This window comes from Phaethon lepturus, unplaced genomic scaffold, assembly GCF_000687285.1.
Source record: "Phaethon lepturus isolate BGI_N335 unplaced genomic scaffold, ASM68728v1 scaffold14044, whole genome shotgun sequence".
NCBI classification, from domain to species: Eukaryota; Metazoa; Chordata; class Aves; order Phaethontiformes; family Phaethontidae; genus Phaethon; species Phaethon lepturus.
Genome location: NW_010532713.1, coordinates 3,546 through 24,339, shown reverse-complemented (window position 1 = coordinate 24,339; position 20,794 = coordinate 3,546). Strand labels below are relative to the sequence as shown.

The 20,794-nt window shown below is 36.5% G+C and overlaps 1 protein-coding gene across 1 annotated transcript in view; it reads right to left on the bottom strand.

Moving 5' to 3' along the window:
* LOC104619149 (RNA-binding protein 33-like) overlaps window positions 1–20,794 on the bottom strand; it is a gene marked incomplete at both ends in the record, with an annotated part of 25,981 nt that overhangs the window by 4,379 nt on the left and 808 nt on the right. The window contains 2 exons of the mRNA XM_010284935.1: window positions 13,908–13,966; window positions 19,176–19,332. Coding sequence (XP_010283237.1) covers window positions 13,908–13,966; window positions 19,176–19,332 — 216 coding nt within the window. The remainder of the gene's footprint in view (window positions 1–13,907; window positions 13,967–19,175; window positions 19,333–20,794) is intronic.

The window sequence follows — 20,794 nt, the reverse complement described above, 5'->3', positions numbered from 1 at the left end:
TGCTGAATTTCACACAGCTCTCATGTACTAAAACACCATCAGTGCAGTCAAACCCAGTTTTCTTCCTTGAAAAATTGAGCAACCATAAAACATTTCTAAGTTTTTCGCACTGGGGCATAACTGTTTTTCTGTTGTTTCAATTTCAGAATGAAAATATTTGGAGGATTTCAACCAAACTATTCAGAATGAGGCAGGCAACCACCACAACATCTTGGTTCAAACCACAGTAGTCTGGGTAGTACTACACACGCTGAGAGCAGCTTTATATTTCCCTTCATAAGGAAACTTTAGAATTGAGTAATACAAGGTTATTTTAGATCTAAGAAAGGTCACACTTTTTAAAAAAAGAGATTATAATTTACAAAAAAAATTACAGAAACCAATAACCAGCAAGATATTTTACTGTTAAAAATATAAGCAACACTGATTTCAAGTACCACTTCGGTACTTGATTGTCTACATCTTGATTTTGGTACCTTCAGTACCAAAGGTGTCCATCTTGTTTAATTTAAAAAGCAAAATTTACTGTCCTCTAAATATTTTTAGATATTGCTGACTAGATATTTAGCAAATTTGTATGTGTTTTAAGACTGACTAACAGATATCCAACCTGTTAGCCAAAAGCTGGTATCCAAAAATCCCAACAAATGCCCACCAAGATACACTGAGAAAGTATTTTTTTCTCTAGTTTTATTAGTGGTGTATTTCTACAAGTATATCCCATAACACAAGTCTGGGTCAAAATAACTCCAAAACAGTCCAACAAAATCAGAGTAAGAAGGAACTATTTGAAGTTTGGAGCTCCTCCTATTGGCCTCTCTCTTCTTCTATCCTTTACAGTTAAGAATTCTGTTTTTTTCCACTTACTTTTTAAGTAAGATTCCAGTTAAACTTTGAGGCTGGGAAGTTTTTAAAGATAAAAAATACTTTCATATCTTCAAGCCAATTCTCCTTCATTCTGTGTTTAAAATAACATGCAGATCCTTTTTATGTCATGCAACGACCATAAGTTGTCATCCCTCAATGTTGGGATTCAATAGTGCTGAAACAATGACCCTGCCCTCCCAGAGCACTTACTCCATGCACAACGGAACAGAGGGGTGAGCTTTTTGAAATGTACAAGTTTCAAAAATGGCGAAACTATAGAAGTGTGGTAACATAAATCACACCATGGTAAAGCTGCATGCTATACAGATAATTGAGTATGGCTAAGAAATAGCTACTTATTTGGTCAATGAACAGATTTTAACTTTATGTATGTATGACATTTTGAAGAACTACTAAAATATGACTGATCACATTTCTTGGCTGATAACCAAAGGCCAATCATGCAAAATTAATTGCAAAGACATTTGTTATTTGCCAAAAACCGAATTACCAATATTTGCTTCTAAAAAAATGAAATTACTTTGACTCCCTCCCTTCTAACATCCGTGAAAGACTGACCTTCACTTTTTCCCTAAACTAGCTCTGCTTCTACTATCCCTAAAGAGTGAAATAAAATTCTGCCCCAAAATTACAGTAACACAAGTAGGGGGAAGCTTGCATTTTCAGATTTTACAGCGGTGAGATTTTTCTTCTGAAAAAGCTTTCAGGACAATTCCAACAGGGATCTGATTTTGGGATGGATTAATTTCATACACTACATGCGGAACTAAAACTGAAGTTCAGCCAGAGCTACTACTTCTAGACACAAATGAACTTTAATGAGAAAATATGCAAAGTATGATGGATATTTTTCTAAGTTATGAGGTACTTGTCTATTATTCTGAAATACTATTTTTTTTAATTTAATAGGAATACACTAATACTACAACTTCAACTTTTATTTATGCCAAATTCTAGTTGGCTAAAAATAGTACAAATTAATATAGCAGTTTTCCATTACTTAAAAAGTTTTGAGGGTGTTGTTTTGGGTTTGATTTGATTTTGTTTTGTTTAACAGTCCTTAAACTATAATAGTAGGAATGGATTATTTTACCATTAGTGTTAAACTCTACATTCAGCAAGTATTTGCTGCTAATAACCCCCAAGTGCCCTCTGGTATTTTGTAGAAAAAAACATGCAGAGCTAGTTAACTTCAAAAATTAATGAAGAGCAGGTGCAAAAGCCAGTTTTCATAATGGTCTCTTTTTGATAAAATAAGCATATTGTAACATAGATGCATAATAAATCTTTAGATGCACAGCAGTTACTCCTATTTTTCATGGTTTTGCTACCCGAACAGTTTCAAATTATGACCAACTATTCAGTACACACATCAGCTAAGATTCCTTACAGAAAATAATTTTAACTATTACTTCACCGTTACTAAACCTTTTAGGAAGCTTCCTTACTTAATCTCAGTCTTCATAATACCTATTTTCAAGTTAACAGGTTTCAACCTAACAGAAGAGAACTGCAAATTCATATGATCAGCCTAGGCTGCAAGGTTCTACATTCCAGTCCAATATTGGGGCCAACTCTGACACTGGGGGAAAGACAAAATATTTATGTGCCTTTCCAACGAGAACCCACAAGGCTGGTTCACATTCATACAGAAATAGTTACCAAGACTGAACTACCAAATGTCCATATGAGAAAGACCCCAGCAGAGCACATATAGTAACTTTTTGGAGGAGTCTTCTCCCCCTCTCATTGTTATTGGATTATGTAGTATCATTATTATTGAATTAGTATCTTTAATATTGATCATTTAGTATCATTATCGGATTGATTACTTCATAGAAATGCACCAAATTGTAAGGAAACAGTCCTGAAATGGAGTTTTTAGCTCTATTTAAAGCTAGTTGCACAAAAAACACAGAATTGGGAAACTGCACAAGACCCGAGGCAGACGTATCCAGCACAGTACAGTCTGGCCTTGAAGTCCTTAACCAACCGATGCGTAGCCCTTCACAAAACTGCAACCACTTCAGCACTCCAGTTCCTTCTCCACCACTGCCTGCAGCTCTGGCCTTAACAAGTATTTCAAAGAGCTGAGAGAAAAACTGTAATTTTGGAAAGCTGGAGGGCTCCTGAATGGTCTCTCAGCAAGGTGTTGTAGGCTGGGGGGGGGCCAAAAAACACCAATGCCTGAACACTGAAAGCAAGGTACTGAACATCAAGATTTTTCTTAAACTACCAAGGAAAGTAATTTTTCATCTGTACTTTTTCCTCTTTTTAAGAAATGTGACAAGCTCTCATTTAATTTAACCTCTTACAATTTTACTTTGAAAATTTTTTTTTTTATTATTTTAATACAAGAGCTGGGGTATATAGGTAAATTACATTGGAAATGGGGTTCTGTGTGAATTCCAAAGATGCCACAATCACAGGTGTTTTAGAAATATTTAAAAGAAGATAATTGCACACTGAAATGCTACTGACAGTTATTTTACTGTCTTAAATCTTTAATTCTGTGAAGTTTACTCAGGGAAAAAAAAACCCAAACATTTACCCACTTTTCTTCTCCACATGCTATAATTTACAGCACCTCAGATTGACATTTTTATACAACTCTGCATGCCAGCAGGTTGCACAACTTCCCCTTTTACTAGTTTCCATTATTCAATACAGGTAAGGCATAACTTATACCTTATTAATCACTTTTGAGAAAAAAAAAAAGGCAATGCAAACTTGTGTCTACAATTCATTAGAGTTGTGAATAGCTCATTGAACATGACTTTCACACACTCAGGCAATCCCACCTTCCGAGAGAACACGAGATAAGGTTACTTTAATCCTTTCAAAGAACTGCACTATTTTGCCTTCCTTTTATCCCTTTAAATATCCTTCCTAGTTAAGAAATTAACATTCTCTCTCATACAATTCTTACACAAATTGTACTTTTACTTTTCTGCATCTCTTGTTAATTACATGATGTTATCTCCAATAATCTATTCATGAAGCACGGATAATTTTGGTTACCAATAAAAGGGAAAACTTAGCATAAATTGCTTAGCACAAAGTTAATCTTATAAAGCAAGGAATAAAGAGGATCTAACAGCTATTATATGACTTATCAGCTTCTCTAAAAGGGTCACTTTTTTTTTGTGAGACTAATTAAATACCTTAACAATGTCATTGAAACTTCATGAATCTTTCAATAAATTACACCCTGCCTTTACAACATGTTTTCATTTATTAATCTTACTTAAAATGCAAAGAGCTAGGAGAATCCCATTGGCAGTTAAGCAGGGCCACTCAGTTAATTCTTCTTATATGGTTTAAATGCAAAAAATAATGACCACTATAACCTATGACAATTAAAACTATAGCCATCTGTCAGAAGATGTTAATCCTCTTATTTCAGCAGCTACTAGACTTTTTGAAAAGCTTTCCTCAAAATGCCTACCTTCTGGTGCAAGGAATTGACTTTCCACCCACTTCATATATCCTGGATACGGTACAAAAAAATTAAAGTAGAAATGTATACATCCCACAAGCAATGGCTCTTCATGTTCATATTTCACAGTATTTTCACTTACTGTGTACAGATTACAGAGAAGGAATGATTCGCTGAAATTTTATAATAAAAATTTATTTTGGTACTTCCTTAAATATAGTTTAAATGGCTTATTAGTGTCCCTGTGATGTCTATGACAGTCATGTAATTCCATCAAACTGAACTAAAAACCTAGCAAGCACCATGATTTTCTCAATGGATTTAGTATTATAAGATGACCTTATATAAAAATTCATGCCTTTAATGTTTGTCCTTCTTGATTGTAATGTATTTAAGTTCAGACTGATCATAAAACTCAAGATAATGAATATATGCAACCCATACATCAGTCTCTTCAAAGCTTCTGGAATATATTTTCTGAGCAGAAAATACAAGGAGAGAGCAACTACTGGTTCAAGTATGTGGACTGCACAGATCCAAGTATCACAGGCGGATTGAGTCAGAGAGACTGGATTGATCTTTTCCTTAATTGAGCCAAAAGTAATTTTTAACATTAAAACATAACTTGGACAAGCTTCTCTCTGATACTACACAACTTCAATAGCTAAGAAAGTATGTTGGGACATTTAGGTCCAAGTACAGGTCATCTGTTAGAGCAAATCACCAATGCCTGATTTCACTGTTTAAGGTCTCAAAATGGAATTCAGCCATCATGGAAAACCAGTAAAAGCAAGGACAGAAAGGCATGGAATCCTTTGTTATTTAAGACAACTGATGATCAAGCAGCTAAAGTAAGGACACAAGCAATACAGAAAAAGGAGGACACTTCCAGCATACTAAACCAATCCCAAACAGTTCAGGAGACTAAAGCTAGATCCACTGTAAATTAGAAGTATCCCTCTCCAGCAAGTTTCGGCGCACCCCTCTTAATACATCAAACAGGGACATATTCATGTTGCAAATGGAGACAAAAATACAGAAATATACTGAAGTTGTAAGAGAAGCAACAAAGCAGAATAGCCCACAAGCAACCAGTTCTACACAGGACTGCTTCACAGATAGGTTTCTTGGACCTCCATCTGCTCTACCATTGAGGTACATACGTTAGAAAAGGAAAACTTGCAGAACAAGCGGTCCCATTCCAGAACAATTCTTGGAAAAAACACTCCTAAATGAAATGCAGGCATAGGAAAGAGACTGTTAACTAAAACCCAACTCCCAGCTAGAGTTGTTAAACACACAATTTGTAACAGTGTTGATGTGCAGAAAAACCACGCTCCCATCTGTTTTCTATGGCTGAAGAATGAGCATCTACAGCAAGAGCAGACAGGCCATACGAAGTAGTGTGACAGACAAGTCGCAGCAGCCTGCACTGTCTGAAGGAACAGTAAACCCAAACCTCTCAGAGCACAAACCTAAGTAATTCCTTAAACAGCTGTTTTAAACTAATTCGTCTGGAAGATTCAGTTTCACTTTAGTTTGTAATTCTCTTTGGGGTGTGGTATAGAAAGAGCATGTGATCATTTTTGTTTGGTGCCTTTGAAAGAAGAGAATTTCATAATGATTTTATTTAAAGACAATAAAATCATTCTGCATATTTTTGTTCTGAAAGCTAATAGTTTTAGGAATGTATAAAGGCTTAGAGACCCAAAAAGTGTGGCAGGTTTTAGACCTCTTCATTTCAAAACACGAGACAAAACACCTATCAAAATTTATACCTTATCCTTAGACTTACCAGAGACTACTCCATGGAAATATTATTACAGTGTTTATTGAACTACTATATCTTGGTGACCTGCAAGTCACTGACGATGAGAAACAACTTCGAGGTCAGAACTAAACTGGATCATGAATATCAAATTCAGAATTTCTACATTACACTCCAAGCTTGAAGGTGCCATTACAATTAATTTAAAAACAATCTGAGAACCTCAAAGATAAATACATGTGACTTGAGGATGATTCTTCTCCCTTAAACAAAAAAATGATCAAATTGCTACCAAAAAAGTCAAGAAGCAGCCAGCTTTATAGAAGACAAATATTAGAACTGCTGCTAAGCTGGACTTTCAGACCTGACTATTTAGTAGTTAAACTACCCGTTTCCCGATTTTTAATTCTGTAAAGAAATCTCATTTTTGAGATGTTTTACACATCTCTAACCTTGCAAATACATTGATGCGAGAACTTTACATATCCAGAGCTCCCAAGGTGCCTGCAGGTACTACTCACATATTTTCTATGAAGACCTGAACATTTTTTCCATTTCGGGTACCCTACAGTCAACCCATAATATTCCTCTAAATTACCTCATTTTATTGTAAATAGTAGTAAGACTTTTCTACAATGAATGAAGCATTTTTTCCTTCACATTCTAAAATCTAACAAGAACTGAAGGTGCAGAAGGTGAATAAATACCAGTTTATAGATTTTTTTATTGTGATGACACAAGTGTACTGAATTATCTTTTAGAAGGACATTTTCTCAGCTCAGTGAAAATAGCTTATGAGAACTATACTATCATCTAGCAATCTAATATTATAAAAAATATTTTAATTCTCCATTCAGTGATTAAGCACTAGATTACTCTTACTGCATTGCAGTAGGAAGTCCATTGCATATTTTAATTTGATTTCTTTATGAGTCTTGACTTCTGCAAAGTATCTCTTTAGAAGTGCCTAATTAATGGCTACTTAGCTATATGCATAACACTTTTCAGTCTTTGCCTTGGTAAAAATGTGCTTTGCTTACACAGCTTAAAAAACTTCAAATTTCATTCATACAATCTATCAAAAACAATGTACATACCTATTTATATACAAATACATACAAATAAAAACTTTTTTACTGTGAGGGTGACTGAGCACTGGCACAGGTTGCCCAGAGTTTGTGGACTCTCCAACCTTGGAGATAGCCAAAAACCATCTGGACATGGTCCTGGGCAGCCGGCTCCAGGTAGCCCTGCTTGAGCAGGAGGGTGGAAAAGATGAGGTCCCTGCCAAACTCAACCATTCTGCGATTCTGTACTTAGCAGGTACTAAAGCTGAGATTGAAGAAAATCTAGCATCATTACCACTGAAAAAAAAAAATTAATTCTGCGACTCAGGTTTCCTTGGCAGTGCTAAATAGCGATCACTTAACAGAAAGGTAAATGGCAATAAATACAAAATAGAAATGCACAAGTTTTCTGTTTGATTTTAATATCTACAGAGCATGTGCACACTGGAGCTAGCATGACAAGTTAAAGGGTTACTGCATTTAGAAGCCATCTATTTCTTTCTTATTTAATAGCTGTTTCCATCATGTTTAGCTGCTGCTGCTCCTCCTGCAGATGGGAATTCATTGATATGATTAAATTTGATGGTATGATAATGTATGGTAATCGTGATTAATCAGAAGCCCACTAGCAAATGGAGGATGTTGGGTATTATGTCACCTGCATTTTAAGCTGCATTCCCTCTATGCCCGCCTGACAATATCTGACAGCTGGAGGGATCTCATGCTGCATCTGCTTGCTACTACTTATAGATCTGATAAGAGAAAGTGCCCATCATTCCTTCACTATCTTAAGTGCTGTAATTATAGGGCTTTGCAGTCAAGTTGTAAAAACAGTAAGTGTTAAAAATGAAAGCTTTTTGCTAGCTGCTGAACGAGCTCTGTCTCACATCTGCAAGGGCTATAATCTGAAAGAAATGTAATTTGATGCAGCAGTCTCATTCAAACATGATTTGCATGAAATGCTGTATAAAGCAGTATCCAAGAAATGTCAATCAACACCACCTGATACCATGTATCCTGTTAAATGAAAACAAAATGCTTTCTACACTACCTGTGATCTACCACTGCTACACAGTAATAGAGTGAAAATTTCATTTACTGTTACTCATTATAGTAAAGCCATAGCTAAAGCAGAATAATTGTGAGGAAGTACGAGAATTGTTTTCACAAGTGGCTTTTTATTTCCATTAACAGTTTGTCTCCTACATACATACTGTTGTAAACATGTACTAGTTACTAAAATATCATTACATACTAAATATAAGTTTAAAATGATTGCCTGTACTCAGATGCAAGGCTGTTTGAATTGTCCTTACCGTAAATACTGGAAAATATGAACCATGACCTTAGTAACAGTTGCTAAAACCCTTCTTCACTCATAATGACTGAATTTGAAACAATGGGGAAGAAAAAGAAACCACTTCTTATTTCTGTTTCCCACAACAAACAGTAAACACTATTGCAAGGAGTTTTGTTTCCAAAAGCACCATAAATTTCTGCTTCTACATACTCCAAGAGATGTTTACACAAGGCACACCCACAGACCCAGGTACACTGTAATATCAATTAAACTGCCCCAAGTTTGCCAAAATGGCATTGTAAGCTGATGCAAGCCCGTCCAAGGGCCACCTTGGGGAAAAAGAAGTAAATAGTATCCTAATGCACCCCTGATAATCATTTCGTACAGCAGTAATATATTATTTGTCTAAAAGAAATGTTTCAAGCAAGTGGCAAATGAGGGACAGCAAACTCTGTTTTGTGCAACAAATGGGCACCTGTTTAAAAACGTCTCGCAGGTTAAAGCATAAAGAAGTCTTTAAAAGCAGTGTCTGAATTTCAAACGCCACCTGAAAGCTGAGAATTCGTGAAACTATAGCTTTCAGAAAAGGTGAAAAATCTGAATCAAAAGTATTCAACTGCCTTTCACAGCATCCATTTAAGACAGCACCTGACATCCTGGAGATCAAGTAGAAGAATGTTGAATGGGAATATAAAGAAAGTTTACCAAGGTTTGTTTTTGCAGTTTAAGGGGGGGGGGGGATCAAGTATTCTTTTGGGATAAAGATGATTTTGAAAGGAAATTGTAAGGTAAGTTCCAAACCCAAATCACACCAGTTTAAGCAGGGAACGGAAAAGACATGCGATCATGCGATGTAGAATATTCACAAGGGCCTGAGGACAAGTTGCTCTATTAAAGTCTTATTTTTATACGGAATAAAACATAATATATGTTCTACAATTCAACTTTCAGACTTGAATTGTAGATAGCTATCTGAAAGGTACCCTGTGCACTAAGGTGTCCTACCCAAAGGAGAAAAGCTTTGTGCATTAAAAAGCATCAAAGCCTTCCTAGCATAAATTAGTCAGGCAGACACTACTGTCAGTTCATCTTGTGCTTTGTGCCACTTGAGACTATTCCTAACTGCAGCTCTGAAACTCAAGTTGACCAAAGTTAGTAAAATATGTCTGTGGGATGGACACCTGCCCAGTTCGCTCCACACCCAGGGTGTCAGGACAGGGGCTAAATTGGAATTTATCCAATTTCCTGAATATTCTCCTGGCAAAAGGCAGACAGCTGTCTTAACAGGCTCTGCTCTCTGCAGTGGTTTCAGAGGAGGATCCAGAACACAGACAGAGGGGGAATGGCCCCAAATCTCTATCCTGCCTTGAGCCATGTGAGGCAGGTTCTCCTCAACAACTTCTTTGCTCCAAATACCCCATTTCCAGCCCCAAATTTACATGCTAGGTTGGATGCCAGGTCACAATTTCTGGTTAAAGAATTCTGACAGTGAAAAACACCTTTCCCTCTGCCATGTTCTTCCCCAAAATAGGCATAACACCACTTGCTCCACTTTTATATGTCCTTACAAAACTGCACAGAAGTGTGCCGCATACAAAAATTATTTCAGTGTTCATTAAGTTAAATAATATTTGAAGCAAAAATTCTTCATATATTTTTTCTTTGGGCAAACACCAAAATATTTCAGACACAGAACATGCTGGTGGACTCACATAAGAGATAAAAAGATCTGGATCATGAACTTAGCTCATGAAAATTGCCATTTGAAAGCAAACAACTTTGCTAGTTTCATATTAAGTAAGGATCTGGCCTCTACAATAGTCAGTTACCAGCAGCCTAAACATAAGGTGTTTAGAAACACCCCTTCTATTTACTATTTAATTTCTTCTTCCCTTATTTTACCCCACTGTCCTTCACGGAACACTGCAGTTGAAAGAGAAATTATGCCAGATAATAAACAGCATAGGACAGAAACCACAGTGGTCCTTCTTGTGTAGCAAGAACGGCTACAGGCTCCGTACCTGTACTGGGGCACCCGCAGGAACTAATAATTTGCTTCAGTCCCCAAAGTAGACTGCTATCTGTGAAATACCAACCATGACACCGAGACAGCAACTCAGACAAAAACATTTTAACCACTTTAAAGCAAAGGCAGATGATACAACAAGACCTCCAGAAGGACTCGGCCAAAGAGTTAGCTTAATCTGTTCTTTAAACAGTTTAAAGAAAACACGCAGTTGGCACTTGCACAGTTCCAGGTCAATTCAAATACCTGGAAAAATACTAGCATTGACTATGCTTGAAGATTGGACTACTATCAACCACAGCCACCTGAGGAGTACTTTGCAATTTAGACAAGCATAGAAGCCTTTGCAGAACTCAGGACTTTCAGTCCCTGTTAGCACAAGTGCACTATACTTCTGAGCTGTTTACCTGCCTCAGATCCACCATTTATTCAGTCCTAATCAGTTGAACATAGCTCTCAAATATTGTTCACACTAAGTCACCTTGACTGCTTACAGAGTAAGAGATAGACAAGTTCCTTGCTTGACTGAAGATTACTGTAAACATTAAAATAACTTTAAGTAGGGAACACAAATAGATTAATTCCATTATGTCCTTCCTAGTACTTCCTCTCTGAACATTTAAGGGGTTAAGCTTTAAGTAAGAAATAATCAAACAATGAGCCCTATCCTGAAATATTAAAATTTAAATCCAAGGTTAAGTGAATTTAATCAGACCCAACTCCAAGCAGGTTCAATCCCAATCAATATTACTCTGATCTAATACTACATTATTTCTTATAATTTAGAACTCACACCAATGCGCTAACATACTCATTACAACTTTGTTCAACTCTTCAATTACATCCTTCTGCAAAAGGTTGTTGGAATTAACCATTACATGGTTACAAGTGCCTTCATTAGCCCTAAATTAATAACACCTGGTTTCCAATGGATTTATGACTTCCAACTGATTAGCTCTGATTGAAGCTCTACCCATGTTTGGAGCACACACAGACTCTGTGTTTCTCTCCTAGGTGAGACAGGAACTGAGGGGCAATTTTTCCTTCAGTTAGGGCTCTAGCCCCTTTTAGGTCTCTCCCTTACAAGAATTTCATTACTTTTCATGTTTCTACCTCTGCTACATTCAATCAAAATAAACCATCCAGTTCAAAGTTAAAGAGGAAAGCAGACTACACATACTTCATTCTAACTGCAGAGTTTCTTAGAAACTAAGCAACCAGAAAAATCAGCTAACTATTTTCCTTTGATTAGGCAATCCTAAAAAGAAGAGCAAGTTCAATTTATTGGATATCCAAGGATTCTTTCTGCAATGAGGAAAAGGATGAATGAACTATAGTCTGGAATACTACTTTCATCTTTTTCAAATACCTTGGCAGCAAAAGTTGTCTAAATATTGCTATACTGCTATAAGTCAACATTTATGCATAAACAAGTGAATTACAATGGCACAAAGGCATTTGACATGTAACAGAGCAAAAAAGGTAGTTTTGCAAGATAAAAAGATCAAGTAAGAAAGTAAATTTGACTTCAGCTCAAGAGCTAACATACTACATTTAATAAAACAAACATGACATATGTACACAGTGACACTTAATTCCTAATCCTAATATGATTGATAACCTATGCAAAATTTATAAAGTGCTTCACAAGGGAAGTCCATATTATACCCATTTTATAACTCAGTGAGTCATGGAAAGATTAAGTAACTTTCTCAGGGTCATACAGCAGGTTACTAGCTGAAGTGGAAAAAAAAATTTAGAACACTCAGGGCAACCAAATCACAGTATTGGATCCTCCTAGTTAAGACAGCCCTCTTTATGAAAAGAATAATTACACTGACTCTTTGCTAGTGCATTGTAAGCAGTCAAGTACTTTCCTTCAGGCAAAAGGAACAAGAGTCCTACCAAAAATGTTCAATCTATTTTACTCTGTTTTAAAAACTGTTGTATACAAAAGTAGCTAGGTTTGCAGTACTTCAACTTGCAAAACCAAAAATGAACAGAATTAAAATCTAATTTCACAGTCAATTTAAAAAAATTAATTTCCAATTTTTCTACACTGATGTAAACACACTTCTCAAAGATGTCAATTACAATGCCTTTACAGATATTCCTTGTCCTCTAATTTCTTTTTCATCCCAAATTGTGTTTGTCAGCAAAGCAATTTAGTGTCAAAGGAAAACAAATGCAAGATATTTGTTCTCATTAAAAACAGTAAGAATTACTTTTAAAATGTTAATAAGGTCTCCACATAATACTAAAGGCTGTTGAGGAAAACTATTTCCTCTGAAAACCACGGTATTTTTCAATAGGAATGCATCTCTGGTTAAAACGTGGATGATGGAATTATGTAACATGAATTTGCTTAATGAAACTGCCATTTTACTGCTTAAGTTTTTTACCCTTCACAGAAGAAACATGACAATTTAAAAACTCTGATTACTGTACAAAATACAGACATCCCAATTCCTCAACTAGATGTCCTGTAAGAAAAATACTCTGCATCAAAACCAACCATGAATGTACATGGCAATCAAAAGTTTCTGAAATCTGCTTCTTTCAAATACTTCTGATCTCTATGCAAGTAGTTTACTGTGCGGTGCTACACAGATGTTCACAAATATCTACTTTCATCGTTCAACACTGCACACATTAACCAAGTATAATTTTTGTGTGTTTTACATATTTGAGAAACATAATATATGGGTCTTTATTTGAAAATATTTAAGGCAGTATTGAATAAACTATTTTTTCTTTTACTTTGATACTCTGCAAGCCACTTGAACTAAAACTTTAGGATAACAAAACTGTGAAATGATGAGAAAAGGCCTAGAAGTATGCACCCTCCCCATTCACAAAGCAGAAAAAAATTTTCAAATGAAATTAGCCTAGTGAAGCAGCTAAATGCACTGTTTATTTTAGGAGTTAGAAACATAAGAGAAAGCAAGGTCATGCAATGCCATTCTCTTTTTTATACAAAAAACATGAGGGCATTTAAATGCCTGAAGTAATGATAAAATTGATTGCTGATTTTTACAATAAATATATATTGCTGCTTTTTAAGCTTAGGGATTATTTGAAATAGCATTTTATTACATCAAATAAAATAAGGATTCTATTTATACAGAAAGAGTCAAGTAATAAAATGAAGGCCATATTCTTCAAGACAAGATGCATTCATGCCTCTCCCACTGGAGAGGCTGGTTCAACAATTTTACAGTTAAACAGAATTAATTCTACTCTCAAAAATCCATTGACCTTAAGCTTTTAACAAACATTTTCAACTGCAGAGTGTATTGTCAATATTTACAAATTCTTAAAATTATATTTCACTAGAACAGCTTTTATTTGCTATATTAATATTTCCTTGCAAATGTATGCTTATCCATATCAGAGAAGAAGAAACAGCTGCTACTCACAGGAAATCTCTGGGGTCCTACAGCAGGTCTTGGCTGGGCTGGAACTGGCAGCAAGGGCACTGAAACAAGAAGCACCTTTTAACACCATTTGTTTTACCTAACAGTTGTTGCTGTTATTTCCAAAAGCAGTTTCAATGAGAAGCCATGATTAAAATCTGCTGCATTTACCCTCCCATGTCACAGTTTCTACAATTAGCTTTAAGAAACCATTCCCTCCCCTGCAACATGCAACAGGACAATTAAGATTCTCCTAGTTAATTTACATAATTTAATTCTGTATTTCCCAGAATTAAATTGCTCCTTGTTGCAGGAAGGAAAACTAGAGTACTTATTCAGCCAAAGACATCTCTTAGCCATAGCTGACAAAGACTTTAAGTATAATTTCATGTTTCAAATAGAAGGATACATGATTAATTTACCCTTTCAACTTCATGCCCCTCAAGATTTCCTAGGTATCTCCCAGTCTCACCACCAACCTCTTACAACAAGCACGGGCATGAGAGAATATCTGGTATAAATCACTGTTCAGAGGAAGGTAAAATGAGGCAGGCAGTGGCAATTAAAAGCAAGCAAAAACTACTTAATCTGTAATCACAAAACTGCTGGTCTCAGATGAAAGACTGCTATTTCATAAAGAGACACCAAGAAGAATTAGGAGACCCTCTTCCAAAAAATAACCTCCAAAATTAGTATTTCAGGAGGATTAACATGGATGACTAGTCCATACAACTGCATTTCAAAAGACTAGTCACAAAAAAATACTGCCCAAAACATTCACTTAATATTATGGCATTAATGCACAAAGCAACTACAGCTGGATCACCCTGGGGACTAAATCTGTATTTGAACCCCCAGTACAAAGTGTAATGACAGATTTCCCACTTTCCAGAGCACTTTGTTTTCTCTCCAAGTTGTCTACATGGTTAAAAACACAAATGCTTCAACGTTAGACAAAAGGCCTAGAGAAGTTAAATATAGCATATCAAACAGCACTGAATGTGTTTGCTCATTTACTAAAAAATTTTAGTAAGGTTATTTTTCTTCAGTTTGTTTTTAGCACTTCTGAAAGTGACAGGAAAACATTTCCCACACAGGGTTAAATATCAACTTCGTAGACAACTACTGTATTACACTTCAGAGCAGGAAAGATGTTAAGAAATGCTGCTAGTTTAAGTGAGAAGTTGTGTGCAATTCCCAACACAGGAGGTTGCCAAGATGCCTCACAAACCCCTTTTTTCTTGGTAACTGAGGTACAAGAACTAACGCATTAGTGGTTATTTTTACTTCATGTCCATGTCTGGCTTCTATCCACTTCTCTTAAGTACTTGTGGTTTACTAGTTCAGGGACTGATGGGGTAAACTAATTGCACCAGTCTTTCAGCACCAAAGGACTCCATGCAAACTTTGTATCAAGTTACACGAGAAAATCAGTTGAATAGTCTCATCTTGGCTTCTAATGAACATCTGTCCATATCAAACAGCCATGGCCACCTGGAAAAAATTGACAAGGGTGCTCCTGACAGACCTAGGACTAAAATAGCTCAAGTATTACAGGTCAGAGAGGGACTCAAAAATTGCGTAAGGTGGGAAATGTAGAGAAATGTCAACGGAACAGGGCACTCAGGTCTATTTCAGTATTCTGCCTCTGGCAGTAGCATATAAAGAGAGATATATTTATGGATTTTAAGCAAATTAATTTAATACTCATGAAAGATAGTGGTTCAAACTCTGTGCCCTTTCAATCCTTGGACACTTGCTGAAGCAGCAAAGAAATCTCAAATAAGCATTCATTTTCCTGATTGTCAAATCTTCCATAGGTTTGAAACACGTTTCAAAAATAATACAGAGCATGTTGTTAGAAACTATTTTAAGAATAAATTGCTTTTGACTGTAAATTTCAATGCTATACATTAAAAGATGAAGAATCAATTCCCATATTGATTATTTTGGAGAATTATAACATAATTTTTCCCGAGACACCAAACAGCTTTTAAAAGGTAAATGGCATACTAATCTACCGAGCTGCCATAAACTGCCTATTAGTTCATGCCAATTTTGGCAGCATCACGGTATCATTGCAATACTTATTTGTGGGATAAGTATTTGAGGGAAAAATTCAATACATGTATCACAGGTTGAATTAGCATTTCATAGTACATCTATGTACAGTCTTCCAGTATTTGTAAATTGATCATACTCAAATTTGGACATGCATTCATCCAAAAATCACTACTTACAACTCAAGACTACTTTACAGAATAGAACACAAAGAGGAGAGGAAACCATATGACAAGCAAGGCACTAAAAGTCATGGGATTCAAATGCCACAAAAGGCACAGCTGAATGCCAACTGAACAGTGTCTGCAGCAGGTATGTGTAGAGGGTCACATGACCATTTTATGGGCTTTGATAGACAGAGTTCTCCTTAATCATTCATTGGCTTCAAAGATTAACACCAACAGAAATTTTTCCGAAACAAAACTGACTTGAAAGTAACTATTTTTTTGAACCGAGATTCAAGGCTGGGCAGGGAGATAGTGGCCACTGAAAAAGATTCATCTTTGAGATTTCAAAGGAATAAGCCAATGACAGGACTCTTGAAGAGTGCTTCAACTCACTTCCAGGCTGAAGTAGTTGGTTACTAGAGCTCTTATACATGCTGTTTTATTCACATTAAAAATTCATAAAGATTTACAGGATGTTTGAGTCTATTTTAGAGAATACTGATATACTCCATGCATTTCAAGACTAACTCAAACCAAAAAGATGTTGAGGAAGTATATTTCTATGATTTGCAGTTAGAAAAAGTGTCCCTGGTGCTGACAATTAGAAGTGTGTGAGCTTAATCCTGCCATAAAATTAGAGAGGAAAAAAATGCCAGTCTACACTAGAACATGACAGCACACCATTAAAATTACCAGAACCTAAGTGAGCATATCATGCAGTTCCAGACGTGGCATTTTTAGCTTCCAGACATCACATTTTCAACAAGAGAATCCAAATAAACTTTGCACCTATCTGATTGTATTCTCCAATGTGTAAAAACCCTAATGTATCTGGAAATATATTCAGCCAAGAAGGGGCAGGACATCATCAAGAATATAAAGTCAATCTGATCTTTCATACTTCCTGTTGCCCTGAAATACATGATGCTGCATGTGAAACACATCCTAATGTTGTCAACTATCAGTCTCTTACTGGGGTTTGAAACAGACGGTTAAACCAAGGACGACTTCTTAGGAGGAAGTCTAGAACAACTCTTCCTACACTGGAATTTCAGTCTACCATTTGCCTGCAGTGACTGCTTCAAAATTCATCTTAATATGCAAATGCCATTGAAGATTTTAGAATTATGCTCATCTTCCCTGAAGACTACTACTGCTTTGCTACACATTTTCCTCAGGTGTGCAAATGCATACTTTCATATAACATAAATGTACTGCTGCAGACTAGAAGACTGAAGTGGCCACTACTTTCAGCCTCTGCAGAAGACTCAGCTTCCCATACATGCTGTCTAATCAAGAAGATTAAAATTCTACAGTGATTTAGAAGACTGTGTTTAATAGTATGCTGCACACCTATCAGTAGTCTTGCCAAGGATTTCTTCAGTAAAACGGACAGCACAAAGGTATTTCATTCGAACCAGCTGCCATCCATACACATCGCAAAGATCTTCCTCACTGCAATACAGGTCTTAACACCATTCAAAAATGTGTTACTCATTATCCAGGGCTGCTCATTCCGAGAGGACAACTAGACTTTTACCAGTCACGAAAAGAACATGCGCACAGTCACCAGGTTGAAGATCTAAAAAACAGACTAAAAATCCGATATTGAAGATCTGCTAACATGCAGACAGTACACAACTTTGCTAAAATGAGGATCTGCAAGTAAAGACAAAAAAAAAAAAAAGACTATGCTCAAGACAAACAAGGCTCCTGGAATACCCACAGTGCCACAGATGTAGTGGTAAGGCTGAGAGAAGCCTGAAGCCATCTGATATTGTGGAAAAAAAAAATCCTCAGACAAAAGAGAGAAGACACACTGGTATACTTTCGATGTTAGGCAAAAGCAAAAATCCTCAGTAGCCACTGCTGGCATTAGGAGAATACTTGTTCCCCTAGATACAGAAGATTTGTTGACTGTTTCCTAGGGAGAGAAGAGAGACATCCAGAATAGTCTAAAACCAATTTTTGCTTTTCACAAAGCAACAACTGTTACTTTGGAAATGTTAGGAAAATGCACAGAAGGGATAAATCCAAGACTAAATGACCTTTTGGACTATTTCCATACAATCTGTTCTGATGCATAATTTGGTGGAAAGCACTCATTTTATTAGACAGGAAAAAGCAAAATCATCTCTACAATGCAGCTACTATGAAGCCATCTGCAAGAAGCCTAATAGATCTCTATCAACTGGCAATATCCTACCTTGCCAAATTCCTACTTTTCATTGGTCAAATACAAGAAGCAAAGATAGCACTGGCTTGGAGTTCTGCTGATTTGAAGGGGGGAAAAAAAAAAAACCAGAAAGCCTAATGGTAAATACGTATAAACATACTTATTTCTTTACTTTTTCTAGTCCCAACAGAATAACAAATCAGAGGTATGTAGGTGTTTTTGTCCTCTTAGGGATTAAACATTTCTTAAATACGTAGTAATGTTAACAGCTCTGCTCAGAGCTGCCCTAAAAAGTGTAACCCAAAGAGTGCTTGTGTTAAGTTATGGAAAAACTGTGTTTGCAGGCTGCGAATCAAACAATCACAAATGTGGCATTGGAGGGAGAACTGAAGGCATGTATCTTGTCAAGTAAGGACAGCAGCTGGTACCTTTCACAGAGCAATTAGTGCAAGGAGTGCCTCAGTGTACTCTCAATGAAATAGGTGGGTGGTCATTCTGTGAATGCTTGGCTGAAGCTGGAATGATGTGAGAAATTATAAACTGCAGTACTTACCTAGTTTTGAAAACTGACATTTTCTACTTTTAAAAAGCACATTCTGTTTTCAGTTTCAATTTTTACTGTTCTTTACAGGCTTTAGAGTAGGGTACCAATGATGATAAAGTAGTTGAGAAGGCTTTACTATTTCAGCTGGCCACAGCCCAACAACATTATGTCTTACTCCAGACATTTGTTTCAAGCATAAGGAAAAAAGTATCAACCTCAAGCACATTTCCATGAAGTGAAAAAAAAAAATAAATTGGTGCATCTCTGGCAAAGAATAAGATGAGTCACACTCGCACGACCGGGAAGATGTTCAGAAAGCTCACCTTGTACAGGTGTCACTACCGTCCCCTTGAAATGTGGATTTATGTGTATGTTCTTCGGTTGCTGAGGTGTCACTGGAGGTGGAGTCATCATTATCCTAGGCGTTTCTATCTGAGGGGGCATATGTAGCCCTGGAGGAGGAGAAGAATGATGCTGATGCTGTAAAGGAAGCAGAGATTGTAACTGTTGCTGCTGCTGCTGCTGCTGCTGTTGTTGCTGCTGCTGCTGTTGCTGCTGCTGCTGTTGGTGGTGGTGCTGCTGCTGGAACAGACTCCTAACAGGTTGCTGGTGTGTTGGAATTAACCTCTGTGAATGAGTCTAAAGTCAGACAAAAGAACAAAGTCAATAGGCTTTAAAGTTAAAATATCCTGACATAAACCAGCACAAAACCAAAACACCTTTGGAGAACAATTATGGCCAAATATGAACAGAAAAACTTCTTTCCCATATCATCAGCTGGAACTGTTAAGAACCTGGTTCTTAACAGTTAAAAAACCTGATGGGCTTTTTTTTTGGATGGAGGAAGTAGCATCTTTTCATTTGTGATACAAAGCATTGGGTGAGGAAAAGAGTAACAAAAGGAAAGCAGAGGAACAACAGAAGACATTCACGTGAAGGCAAGGACAGCAAAGAACAAAGAAGCACACAGGGAATGCAGACATTCATTCATATATTTTTAACAGTGAAACTGTCTAGTTTTGTATGTTAGGGTTCTGCATATGTCATTGGAAACTGTCATCAACTACAATAAGGTGTATGTGAGGATTACTATAAATCTGAGTCCTAGTATCAAAACAAATCCACTAACTTTTGTCTCCTGTATAGAAGAGCCTCTCTCAGAAAACAGACCTAACAGTAGCAAAAGACAAAATACGAATTAAGCTAGATGTTTAAGACATCAGTGCAGCCCACCTCTCTATACTGCTTGAAGAAAAAAACTACTTTGAAGATACCTTTCAAAGGTACCTGTTGTAATACAGAAGAAAGTCTCTTGCTGCTCAACACTCTTCAACACAAATGGCTAAAATCAGTTATAATACAAAAATATTATCATGTTTGAGACATTCTCCTGCTTCTGAACTCACTGATACTAGGTATCAGTCTTAGTCCAGTAACTTCCAAATGGTAATGCAAGAAGAGTCCCAAACAGGCAACCTTTTAGTAACAAAGATGTGACACAATTTTTTTTCTGCAGCCATATACATAAAGGAAAGCAGCTACAAAGTATGCATAAGACAACATGATGAGCACAAAAAAGTTTACAACATTGAAGATCAAAATAACTAGCAGAGACTGCAGCAATACAGGAAAAAAAAAAATTATTCCACCTTCACTGTTTTAAAAGCACAAAACATTCTACTGCAGGGCTCTCAACCGCCGAGATATCCACTGACTCCTGCTAGTGATCAGCATCTAGAGTTACTGCTGTTGGAAAAAAATCCCCTTTGTTTAATACACATGACCTTGTCCTGCAAAGACATACACAGGCTTTGTTCTACTATCTCAGCTTCCAGTGTATTTTATGATAGTTAACAAAAATAAGTGTGGGCTACCTCTTGATCACATACCTGCCGGGCTTTTTTTTGGGGGATTGAGAAAGTAACATCTTTTCATTTGTGAT